Source organism: Myotis myotis, unplaced genomic scaffold, assembly GCF_014108235.1.
Source record: "Myotis myotis isolate mMyoMyo1 unplaced genomic scaffold, mMyoMyo1.p scaffold_m19_p_2, whole genome shotgun sequence".
Taxonomy (NCBI): Eukaryota; Metazoa; Chordata; class Mammalia; order Chiroptera; family Vespertilionidae; genus Myotis; species Myotis myotis.
In genome coordinates, this window is record NW_023416324.1 from 84,333,011 (window position 1) to 84,346,512 (window position 13,502).

General features: G+C 39.7%; 1 protein-coding gene across 10 annotated transcripts in view; it reads left to right on the forward strand.

Annotated features, from left to right (window-relative positions):
• Positions 1-356: 356 nt before the first annotated feature.
• The window catches only part of LOC118676466 (androgen dependent TFPI regulating protein), a 113,437-nt gene continuing 100,291 nt past the window's right edge, over positions 357-13,502 (forward strand). For 4 of the 10 annotated variants that reach the window (XM_036350450.1, XM_036350445.1, XM_036350451.1 and 1 more), the window contains exon 1: positions 362-569. Coding sequence is in view for 1 of the 10 variants with exons in the window: in XM_036350454.1 (XP_036206347.1) it covers positions 528-569 (42 nt within the window). In the remaining 9 variants the exon portion in view is untranslated. Of the gene's footprint in view, positions 603-13,502 lie in introns of all 10 variants that reach the window. The other 6 variants (XM_036350448.1, XM_036350446.1, XM_036350455.1 and 3 more) reach the window with 5 other exon arrangements.

Here is a 13,502-nt window from a genome sequence, read left to right on the forward strand (position 1 = left end):
AAATCTCCTTTTTAAGTTGTCCTTTGAGGGAAGAGTGGACACTCAGATTCTCCAGGCAAATTTTCCTCTGTTCTTTGGAGAGATATACCTCAACAAAGCTATTTAAATAAAATAGAAAGGAAAACTGGTTCTCCGCTTCATTGATAGAAATCCACTGTGCTGCGTTCACACACCATACCCTCACATTTTTCCTCTATGCCCTATTCCTACACACTCCTGCCAGGCGGTTGATGCCAGTGTGGAGGGAGTGAGGCAACTCCCTCTCACAAAAAAAAAAAAAAAAAAAAAAAAAAAAAAAAAAAAAGAGTGCCTCTTGCCAGCTACCACTCCCACACTTTCTGGCAGTCATGACTATCAATTCATCAGTCAAGTATGCTGCCTGCTCACCTTTGATAGCATTCTCACAGTCTGCCAGCCTGAGAGATCTTCCAAACCAAGCCTTTTTTGTTCTTTTCTTTTTCAATCAACAAAATGAATTACCACCAACAAGCAAGGGAGACCTTAGCTCTTCATCATCTTCAGTCACAATGACCATATTCAGGCAGAGGGTCATTCTGCAGAAACCACAGGTGAGGCCAAATCTTAAGGAAAATAGCTTGCAGGTAAGTGTCTGCTCAGCCTGATGATTACTTGGAGAAGTGGCTGTGTGGCCAGGTGAGAGGGCAATTGGGTGAGAGGGCAATGGGGTGAGAGGGCAATGAGGCTTCTGCGTCCTCATAACATGTCTGATCTTGACACAGGGGGTCTCACTCAGCAGGGCTGTGAGTCGGCATCTGAGGTTCATCACTGTGTGAAGGTGAACAACAGTTACAGAGAGGGAGTGTGTGGGCAGGGACATAGACTTGTGTTGCTTCTCAGAATTGGGTTTCTGAACATGGATCCTGTGTGTCAACAGACTGTCGCTAGTGTGAAATCAGATGAAGAGGTCTAATGTCGTTTATTGCTTTGGTCAGAGAAAACGAGGGGATGATGGGAAAACTTCCTACCCACTTGGTAAAATGGGATCAGAGAGCAGAATGTCTTTTAACCACTTCTAGTTTCCTCCAACCTCAGCACCACATGGGACATTTTGTTTTCTTTTGTTCTCAAGAAATAGCCAGCTGACGGTGGGTATTTAGCATCCAGATTCCTATAGTGTAAATGGTGCTTCCTGGCCCTATTAGACACTGACTATGACAATTTGGCCCTAAACAACCTGCAGAGAGAAACTGCAGAGAAGGCAGGTTTCAGCAGGATATATTTTCCAAAGCACTAAAAGGCCCTTCCCAGTGACTTGCCCAGGTACCACTCCCCTTCTCTAATCTAGCCAAAACTTCCCTAAACTTTAAACAGTTAACGTCACTAGTATGTTAGCCAACCACTATGGGCTCATGCCGCCAGAGGCCCTGGTAAGATACATATGGCACCACAGGCTCAGCTGCTGAGTGACCCCTCTCTGGAAGACTCAGACCACACAATTTCAACAAAACAGAGATAAAAGCAAGCCCAGGTGTGTCCTGCCACTTGCTGCTTAGGTGTGCACACCCAGGCTGGGCAACACCCAACTCACCTATCCAGAAAAGCAGCAACGGGTCCCCAGGCACCAGCCGTTTCAGCACACAGTGAATCATCGAACATTTGGTGCCCTTTCCCCCATCCTTTTTCCTTTCAAAACCTAAGGTTTCTTTAAAAAATAAAAAATAAAAAACAACACTTAGGAGTTTAGCTGTCATTTGCTCTCCCGCCCTTTTTTTTTTTATGACTGGGAAAACTTTCCTATGTCCTGAGAAAGAAAACAAACTCAGAGGAGTTAAGTCCTGCCCAGCCTGCATTATTTCCTAGCATCTCAGACATATATATATATATTGGTGATGAAATTTCCAGCTAGGGAAGGCAGAAGGAAAAAGGGCATCCCTACACACACTACAGGCTGATGGGAAAATCACTGGCCAGTGTGTTGTGCCACTCAGTCAAGCTTAGTAACTATCTGCTACCCCCATCACAGTTCCCTGGCCTCTCCGCTTACCAGGAATTCGTTGATAGATACTTGGTAAACACTGAAAACCATCCTGAAGAGAGGGGAGATGGATTTGGTGGGGAAGCACGATAGCCCTGGAAGGAAAGCAGTAGAATGAGGTGCTGAATGTAAAGCCTCTGTAACATGCTGTGTCCTTACTGTTAAGGGGTGCCTTGGCTGTTGGATCTTCCTATTGAGCCCAACTAGCAAATGTCAGGGATTCTGGGTCAGAAATCCCATGGATTTTATTTCAAATTATCTCCAGGATACTTTTCTCTCAGAACTGACAAGATTTCAATGAGCAGCAAATGGATTTACACTTGAGGCTACGCCTTCTGTGAAATCAAAAAAACAAGAAACCCTCCTTTCTCACACCAGGGGGGTCTCCCTAAAGCCCTCCTGCAGCTCTGAACTTTCATAACATGGGCTGTAGGCAGCATTTTGAAGGGACCACAGTGCACAATTGTATACAATGGGTCAGATATATAAACTATGTTTAGTGCAAACATGCTCGCTAAATTACCTATGGCTTACGAAATTAATTCCTAGAAGCAAAGAGAAAGAAATTCAATAAGTCTAATTATGCTTATTGATTTAAGGTCATGACTCAAAACAAAGAAATGAAAATGGTGAAGGTTTAAAAATTATAATAAAACTTAATGAAGAAACTGAATTTGAAATTATGCTTTCCTTCTATATATACAGCAACTATCATTCTCTTTATCAATATCTAGGGTCCTATCTTCAGAACAATGTCGTGTGTTCATGCTGGGAAATAGACAGGTCTAGACATGATTAGGATCTGAGACACAGGCTCACCAATTTAGGGCCTATTTGCTGAGGCTTCTTGTTTCTAGGAAATAAATTATACATCTACCATCCCAACCCAACTACATAACTAATCTGTGACAAAGAGCAAAATGTACAGTTGGATGTCATATGATGCTAGTATTCTTTTGATGCTCCAGTAATAGGTTTACTTGAGGACCAAGATTCACACCTGACCTAATTTTCATTGTTAACTATGCACCCAAGACATTCTGTGATCTTACTTCTGAGCAGTGGTCACCATGTAATACAATCAAGATTGTTTTACCCAATATGAGGTTGCATTAGTGATCATTCATTCCTGCTCTCTCCTCCAGTATTCCTGGGGAGAAGAGTACAGCTTGATCATGGACTGCTTGCATGGAAGTGGGGGAAAGCTGATTCTTGACCTTTCCCCACATCTATTGAAGCAGAATCTTTTGTGGGGAGAAATGAGGAATTGTTGGGATTTTGTTAAGAGCCCCAAGTAATTCTTATGCACAATAAAGTTTTGTACTGCCAAAAAGATTGCAAATAAATTGGTTCATAAAGGAACCAGAACTAAGACTTGACTTCATTCTCATATTTATCTCAGCAACTATAACTCTAGTCTCTACCACTATCCTTCAATGAGCCAATGACAGAAAAAGAAATGTATGAGAAGAGATTAAGTGAAAAGTAACCAAATATGAGAAATAAAAATTTAAATAATAAATGCTAGAATGATGAAATAGAGTGATTTTCAGCTCTCCTTAATGATGCAAAGACATCATTACTCATAGAGCTGTTATAACTCAGGTAACTAATATTATTGAATTACATGTGTGCATTTTTATATGGATATTGATTTAAGTCAAATGAACCAGAGATGTGAGAATAGCAAAGCAAAATAAAACAAAATAAAAAGTAACAGTGGGATTCTTCTTCAAAATGTATTCTAAAAATTCTTTATTAAAATGTATGAATTGACAGTGATTATCTCTCCATACTGCATGTCCCCCCCAAAAGTATACACACTTTAACAGTTGATAGCTCAGTTTTGAAGATGAAATATATTTAAATAAACACTGCCTTTATAATTATTCAGTGTATATATACATTTTTGGGGACAACTTATATAGGGTGTACCAAAATTCATGCAAGATTTGAATTTTGCGTGAGCATTAACAACAACAACAACAAAAAATAAAAGCCAAATTATACTTGGTTTATTGAATCAGATTCTAATATCTGTTACCCTTTGATTTCAATCCCTTCAATTTGATAAGCATTACCAAGTACCAATTATGGCCCAGGAGCAGGGACAATGAAGACCAATGAGGACCATGGCTTTGTGTATGTGCCAACAAAGCCGTGGAGGACATTTACCCGATGTGCTATTCCATACATACCCCTATACTGTATACTTTATGAATCAATAAAAAATTTACAATTTTTAATCATAAACCTGTATTTTCTATCAAAATTACTTCTTGCATGAATTTTGGGACACCCTATATTTTTGGTCATATATGACTTATCTTAGAAAATGTCTGTATTTTAATAAAGGGCAATGCTTAACCTGGAGGAATTCGATGCTGGCAGGGAGTTTCAGGTTCTCTGGTTGGCAAGTCGATGAGAGTTGGGGTAGAGAAGCCTTTTCCAGGAGAAACATATCTGAATTCACCTATTGCCTTCCACTTTCCCATGAGAATCAATATATAGTCAAGTAGGTTACTGGTGGGTTCTGCAGGTAGTTTGAGGATGAGTGTCTTATGTTTTCTATATTCTTATTTTTACTGCAGTTTTAAATAGACTATTTCAGTTAAAGGATCAACCCTGTGGTCTCATCAATTCATTAATTTTTTTTTTTTTAGAAAAAAATTCATTGTATTTTGCTTTGGAAGAAAAACTATCAGTTACATATCTGTCTTTGAGTTTCCTTCCCTTTTACTTGACACGGTAGCTGGAACATATCCAATTCTCACTTCCAAAATTGCCAAACGTATTTTACAAAGAGATGTGGTTTAGAGTGACCAACTGGCCTACTTTGCTTGGCACTGTCACAGTTTTAGCACTGAAAGTCCTGCATCCCAGGAAGCCCCTCAGTCCTGGGTCAAGTGGGGCAGTTGGTCAACCAAGAGCTGCACTGTCCGACATGGTAGCCATTAGTCACATGGGACTAGTTAAATATCAATCAACTTAAATAGAATTAAAAAATTCAGTTCCCCTGTTGTACTAGCCATATTTCAAGGGCTCAATAACTCCATATGGCTAGAGGTTACTTTAATGGAAAGTACAGAGATAAAAATCTCCATCATTGCAGAAAGTCTGTTGGATGGTGCTGAGCTGGAGGGTATTTCCTGCAATTACGTAGAACTAATATCTTTTAAAATAATACCCTAATCAAGTGTCACCATTTGGTTGAGCAAACTCATGTGATGGGGCCTGCTATCTCAGTGAACACAGAGTGTGCTAACTCAGCAAAGCCACAGTGAAAACTTTTGTTTTTTAGAGTTCACATTTCCTGATGCATAAGCTGCTGGAACTAGGCCCTCAACCTTTCTAGATGCCAGGAATTTATAAACATTTGTTGGTATTTAGTGGAAATGGGAACATGGGCTAAGAAACATTTGACATGACAGCAGAAAAAGATGATTTGACCCCTTTAAATTGCCCATAAGGCATGAGAATTGCTCTGTCTTGTTCTCATTTGGAGATTTTCCCCCTGATGCGCAGCACAGAAGAGCGGATAGCTCGATCTAGTTGAGTTACAGCTGAAGGAGGATATGCACGAGAGAAGCCACCTTTGGAATGGGTGGGTTTAAGTCTATCATATCCTCACCCCTAGCATCAGTTGGATGAAACAATGGGGCTTCTCCTTGGAAACAGTGGCCAAGAGTCAAGGAGAAGGCACCAATTTGGCCACATCTCTCTTCCCTCAGGGCATAGGTAAATTAGAAACAGAAACAGAAACAAACTGCCTATAAGTTTGTGTGTGTGTGTTTATATGTATTTTTTATTGATTTCAGAGAGAAAGAAAGAGGGAGAGAGAGATAGAAACATGAATGAGAGAGAATCACTGATTGGCTGCCTCTTACACGCCCCACACTGGAGATTGAGCTGGAAACCCGGGCATGTTTGCTGCTGACCGGGAATCAAACCATGACCTCCTGGTTCATAGGTCAACACTCAACCACTGAGTCACGCTGGCCAGGCCTGCCTATGGATTTGAAGATACATTGCTATGAGATCTAATTGTGAGCACAGGGATTTACTGGCATACCTCAGAGATATTGTAGGTTTGGTTCCAGACCACCGCAATACAGTGAATAGTGCAATAAAGTCACACAGATTTTTTTTGTTTGTTTTCCAGTGCATATCAAAGTTATGTTTCAGTGTGGAATAGCATTAGGTCTAAAAAATTTACAGACCTTAATTAAAAAAATACTTGATTGCTAAAAAATGCTAACCATCTTTTAAACCTTCAGAGAATCATAATTTTTTTGTTGGTGGAGGGTCTTGCCTTGATTTGGATGAAACTCAGTATCTGGAAAGATCAATAAAGCAAAGCACAATAAGTGAGGCATGGCTGTATTTGTTTTAGAAAATGTTATTTAGAATCTACAAAGTTCCTACTCTTGAACCATTCACAGTCCAGTGAGGGAGTCTAAGATGTTCACTGGCTTTAAAGATATAATGTAACAAATGATTATTTGTTAAGACAGTGACGATGATGATGACAATGCCTAACATTTATTGGAAGCTTTCCTGATGGCAAGCTCTATTGCCAAGTGCTTTACATAAAAAAAAGTACAAGACAACACTTTGGGAATATAGATGCTAAAAAGATCGTCAGGTGAAAATAAAGCACATTATTTTTCAAAATTTCCAAGAAATTTCACATATAAACAAAGCAAAACTCTCATAAGTTATTTAGTGAGATAACATAGTAGAGCAATTTAGATATTGGATTTTATTTGTAATAATTTTCTTTTATATTGGAAACATTTTAGATTTATGGAGTAGTTGCAAAGCATGTACATAGAGTCTCCATATGATAAGGGGTTTCTAAGTCAGAGAGCAATGGCTTCAAGTCCCGGTTCTGTTATTTATTATTGTGTCCTTGGACAAGTTATTTAGCCACTCATATCATCAGATGTGGCTTCTTAAATTGAAAAATGGCACAATACAATGGGGGGGGGGGGAAGGAGACATATGTAATACTTTCAACAATAAAGAATTAAAAAAAAAGAAAAATGGCACAATAATACTTGCTTTAGAAAATCATATGTTAAAATAGTTTCAAGTGGCCACTGTATAATGATTATAGTTTTAGCTCTTCAAAGGATAAGTTCCATGTCCTCCCTTATCTTGCTGCTTTTCTTAGGCAGTGGAAGAAGCTCTCTTCTAACTTCCACCCAGGCTCAGTCCGCACCAAGCCAAATGGACCCATCATCTTTTTGTGTCACATTGTCAACAAGTCTCTTCCCACCTAAAGAAATGGAGGGAAGATGTAATGGCTATACTCATTGTCTTACTATAGATCTTACTATAGATCAGCGATTTTCAACCTTTTCCATCTCATGGCACACATAAATTAATTACTAAAATTCTGTGGCACAGCAAAAAATGTACTTTTTGCTGATCTGACAAAAAAATAGATATAATTTTGATTCATTCACATCAAATGGTTATTGTTATGTTGGCTGCTGTCATTTTTTTCATTTGACAACCTAGAGAGAAAAAAGGTCCATGCCCTGACTAAATAGTCAGGTACTGCATGTTTTAAAAATTCTTGCCACACACCACTGTGCCACAGCACACAGGTTGAAAATCACTGTCTTAGGCTGTTTAGGCTGCTGTAACAAAAGACCATAGACTGGGTTTCTTAAGCAACATAAACGCATTTCTCACAGGTTTGGGGCAGGAAGTCCAAGATTGAGGTACCAGCAGATCCAGTGTTTGGTAAGGGCCCACCTCCTCGTTTGTAGATAGCCATCTTATGTGAAGAGCAGAGAGAGGAAGCAAACTCTGTCATGCATCTTCTTATAAGAGCACTAGTCCCATCTCGAGGGCTTTGCCCTCATGACCTAATTACCTCCCCAAAGCCCCCTTCTCCAAATACCATCAAATTGGAGACTAGGGTTTCCACATGTGAATTTTGAGAGGAACAAACATTTAGTCCACAGCACCCATCCAGGATAGGAAGTTGAAACATTCTGCCCGGGGGTGTTCAGTGTGGGTTCACTGAGAGGGCTCCCTGAGCACCCTCTTAGCGCTCTGAGCATGGGTATAAGGACTCCTTCTCTGTGGACCTGGTGAACAGTTTACAACTCAGCCTCCCATGTCTTTCTGCTGAACGGGGGATGGGACTCAAAGGCCCAGGAAACTGGGGGATCAAGCAACTTCTTCCCTTTCTATGATCTTTGAGGTATTGAGGGCTGTTTCTCTACTTCTCAAACACAGAAAACTCCCAGGATTCACCAGGCCTCTGCATGGCCCATTTGGGCCATGCACATTCACTTCCATCATCAATTAACAGTCACTCCTATGATATGATTTCTTAAGAAGGAAATACTTCTAACTATACAGTATTTGGGCAATGGATTCAAAAGCAATTTTCTGGCTTCATAATTTGGCAAACAATTGAGCACACTTGAATTTTTCTATACTTCTCTCTGCTACCTAGGAGACATTTATAATTATCACTTACTATCCCCCTTCATTAAAACAAAGTCAAATTGAGTGTTTTCGTTTATCTAACTCCCTTATCTATATGAACTTGCCCCTCTGTTCTCTCTCTCTCTTCTCTTTCTCTTCTCTCTTTTTCTCTCTTTCTCTCTTTCAGAGGGAGGTGATGATAACTCATAAACCTTAGACTGTAGGTCAATTTCAGTTGTTCTTTTCAATTCCTAAGAAACTTATCAGGGGCATTGGGAAATTCTGGTTCATTATAGTCTTAATGGAAAGCCCCAGGTCAAGAGTTACAACATTTTTCCAGTTTAAAAGCTAATGCTGATCTTAAGACGACTCTGTAATATGTCTGAGAATTATTCTTATCAAATGTTTTCTGGAAAGAATTCAGGCTTGCAGTGGAGAGCCTATTGATGGATTTAGCACTTCTACTATGCCACTCACTGAAGACACACTGCAAAAGTTATTCCTGCAAACACACTTCCTAGTGGCGAGATACTTCTTGTGCCCCAGATGGGCATTCTGATCAGGTGATGACCATGAGGACAGACATTCTCCCAGTACCTTCGCTATCATAAAACCTAATGCTTATTGAGCACTTACCATCTTAAGGGCTTTATCCTTGGCATACCACACGTACTGTTTTGTTCAGCCTGCATAGCAATACTATGAGTTGGGCACTATTATTATCCTCATTTTACAGTTGAAGAAACTGAGACATAGAGAGTTTTATCTGCTTGCCCATAGCCACACAGGTAGGAAGAAGTGAAACCAGAGCTGAACTAGGGCACACTGACCTTAGAGCCCACACACTTGGCCTCTGTGTAAAAACGTTTTACCTCACTTCACGTTGGAGTCCATGCTTTGTTAGAAGCCAACATTTAACTGCGGGCTGAGAGCCTTATCAAAACAACAGAAAGCAAATTGAGAGCCACTCAAATCATCCAGCAGCTTGCAAACATTTCCTCAGTCATCCTCTTCCTCTCAGTGTCCCCACAGTTATGTCACTGATGGTAGACCGACAACAATGTCGGGGCTGAGGGCTGCATTTTCCTACTTGGCCACTTAGCTCAGTGGCTTTGAGGCCCAGTGTGCTCTCTTTTCGCTCCTGAGCCAGTGCTTCCTTTGAAAGTTAAAGCCAGATTGATGGAACACTAATTCAACTAAAGAGCCAAAAACTACATAAAAACTGTTTTATGTTATTACAACTATGGGGGAGGGTGTTTTTAGGCCTGTAGCGCAGAAATCATTGTTTCCAGAATGGGGGGGGGGGGGGGGGATCAGTTCTCTCGCACAATTAAGTTCATTGACAAAGAAGCCTCATGGTTTGAGAACAATCTTGAGGTCAAGTGGGTAAGCTTCATAGAGTCCCTATGTAGGCCTTTTCTGAATCATTTTAACTTGTCTGCCTCTGCATCTTGGAAGGTGGACACAGAAGGGGAAATGTCAGGCTATCATGAAAAAAAAGTTTTGACATCTTTGAAGAGTAGTATACAAAGGGTTGGTACTGGAGTAGAGGGTTAGGAGGAGACATTTCTTCTAACCAGCTGATAATCGGCTGTACTTCTGTCTCCAGGAGCTCACAACCTGTAAAGCATTCTTATCCTAAGCAGGCCAAGGTTCAAAGAAGTTGAGTTTGTTGAAAATACAGAGAGAGAAAAGCTGATTTTATTCTGCATTGGCATGTGATTTATTTTAGGCCACAACAAAAACTGGAATCACTTCTAGTAGCCCCAGAGAGCATGAATGTTGTAGAGGGGACTGTTGGAAAATGCTTAGTGATCATGGATACTCATCAACCATGGAGATAAGTGAAGTAATTCCAGATGAATAATTAATATGTACTAATTTAGATTTGCTTGGTAGGCAGAAATGCCAAGGAAGCCAACACATTTGACCTTCAACTTCAAAGTAAACAAAGGTACTGAGAAGTTTTGTTTCATTTTCATATAATTTGAGAATATCATTTTTATTCAGAGGGCAGTAAACAATTAACCAAAACAACTCCTTTTGACCAAAGAAGTCAACTCTGTAATGAACAATCTCACAGCTTCTGCTACTGCTTCTTCTGCTTTTTTTTTTTTTTTTTTTTTTTTTTTTTTTTAAGTTAAGGGGATTTTTTATTTAAAGCCCAGCAAACGTTTCCTTGCTTTTATGAAACACTGCCCTATGTTTCCAGGCAGAAAAGCAAACACTTTCAAAGGTCATGTGATGTAATTCTAGAAATGTAGAAATAAGAAAACCAACTAACAAGCAAAAAGGATGTATCTGATAAAAATCTTTGGCAGATGTCTGAAAGCAGAATCCATAAATATGCATGCATATATGTGTAATACTAAGAGGATTTCACCTTGAAAGTTGATAGCTGTAATTCCTTAATAAAGACCACTTGTTTGACAAGGGCTCAATTAGTCTCTGAGCTGGGTTACACAGGAAATCAAATTCTGTTCCATTATAGGAGCCCTTCTCAGTAACCTCTCTGAGTACACATATGGGCAGAGGTGGAAAGAGGCAAATAAAGCCTTTTTCTCTTCCAAGACCAAAGAAGTTGGTGCATATAAACACAGATTAAAGTGCTTCCATAAGGCTTTGGGGGAAGAATACACCCCCCTCTCCCCACAGGATCATGGCCTGTCCTACAGAAGGGGCACTGAATTCTTCTGGTTTCTATTGAGCAATTGGGGATGATTTCCTTCTCAGAAAATGAGGAAAATGGTACTACTGCCTCAGAAGGATCATGTTATGTACTACTTTTTATAATCAGGGCAAAAAAATGTAGCTGCCCATACAACAGCAAGATGCTTATCACCTGTATGAAAAGTATGGTCACTGGTACATGCAGCATCCAGGATTGTGAGAGGGATGTACAACTGTTTGTTTAGGCCCGACATCCCCCAAAGGGTCCTGGATTGTGAAAGGGTGCAGGCCAGGCTGAGGGGATCTCCCCCCGCCTGTCCCCCCATGCATAAATTTCATGCACCGGGCCTCTAGTACCAATTAAAAGACAGATATGGGCATAGTGAATTTAAAAAAGCAACATACTCAACTATATTGTTTACCAGACACTCACTTTAATGTCAATGATATAGGTAGCTTGACAGTAAAAAGATGAAAAATACATACCAATAAACATAGAAGGAATAGCAATATAAATATCAGGTAAAGTAAACTTTGAGCAAAGAAAGTTAACAGAGACAGAGACATTACATAATGATACAAAGACCCATCAATAGGAAAGCATAGCAATCCTAAAGATATTGCACCAAACAATAGAGTCTCAAATGCACAAAGCAAAAGCTGATGGAGCTGAAAGGAAAAATAGACAAATTCATAATTATTAGGGGTTGCAACAGCCCCTTTCCAGCAAATGAAACAATTATTAGATAGAAAATCAGCAAACAGAGTGCAGTTCATGTATATGAGTACCCATGACTCAGACATGTGTCTCTATAGACTGCTAAAACAAGGTAATCAGAGCCTAACTGCTGTTGTACTTGTAGTGAATTTCCCAGGAAAGCAGGAATTCACATGAGACACTCAAAACTTGAAAATGAATGTGCTTATGATCAGCATTGAATATGTTTCTTAATCTTGCTGATTAATTTAATATATAAAACTCTATATTAAATATCTAAGTTTTCTTGTGAGAAAATGTATGCATTTCTATAAACAGGAATATTTGCAAAATAGTGAAATTTGAGAGTGTAAAAAAGGTGTTCCTTTTTAATTAGATAGTTTCTCTTTAATAACATCATCAGACCTCACATAATCAAGTAACATGCAAGAGAAACTCACTTGAAAATTCTAGAATTTGGGTACAAAACAAAGTAATTCCAGAAACAGTGGAAGACTCCTGTACTGGTTGTTAAGAGACCTGTATTCTGGTCATTACTCCCCCATAGTTGTGAAACTTTGAGAAAGTCCCTTAACCTCCCTGAACTTTCATTTTCTCACCTGAAAGATAAAAATGTTGAACCAACTGTCCTCAAATGGATCTTTACAGCTCTAAACTTTTAAAATAATGTGAGTCAATTTCATGCTTGTAAACAGGAAGCATTCTTTGGGTTCCCAACTGAAAATCTACCTTCAAAACTATCAACAGAGAACGTCTAAGTGAATCAGAAGATCACAGAACGCTGCATTTCATTGTAAAAGCAAAGCTAGAGATCAAGGAGTAAGGCAGTTCTGAATCAGGTTTCCCAATGCAACAAACTAAAGTGGTGGGCCAAGAAAGTTCTCACAGTAAAAAAAAAAAAAAAAAAAAAAAAAAGTTCCAGTGCCTTTCAGAGTTGGTTTGTTTAGTGATTGAAAACCAAAACATGTTCTCATCAAACAGACTTCAGATGGGGGCCTTTAATAAATGTTCTAGTTTTTAAAAAGGAGGTCACTCACAGTGACCTCTGGGAAAAACAAATATTCTTAAATGTGGTATAATGGGTGAGCTTCATCCTCGGTTCTCAGCTGCATGTACAGCAGATGGACAGGGACTTCTAGGGATGCAAAGTCCACTGGAAGGAAGATCCCAGTCTCCCTTCACCTTGGTTTCAACGGGGCAACACACATATTTAATTATTTCCAACATCACCCACCTTTAATCAGCGAGGGGGCTTTAGAAGACAGGGTGATATTGGCTCAGAGGCAGGAGGGGCTCCAGGGAAATACAAGCAGCACTGCATGAATGAGGAATAATAGGAATCCCAAGGGTTAGAGATCCTGGCTTCAGGAAACAATCAGCACTCCAGAATCCTTGGGCCCCATTTCACTTGAGGAAACTAACACCCCAATGAGGCTGATAGTTGACAAGTCCAAGGTTACACAGTAGATTCCAGCCCAGGTTTGGTCCCCTGCTCTTTGTACCGCATCACTCTGTGACTGGCCTAGGAATGAGTTATAAGCCCTATCAGTCAAAATCGTTATGTTTGCTAGTGGCCATGAACACTTCGCTCAGAGGGATTACTTTAATCCTCCTCTCCGCTTACATGATGTCTGAAGTTTCCCGGGATTTACTCAATGCATTCATCTT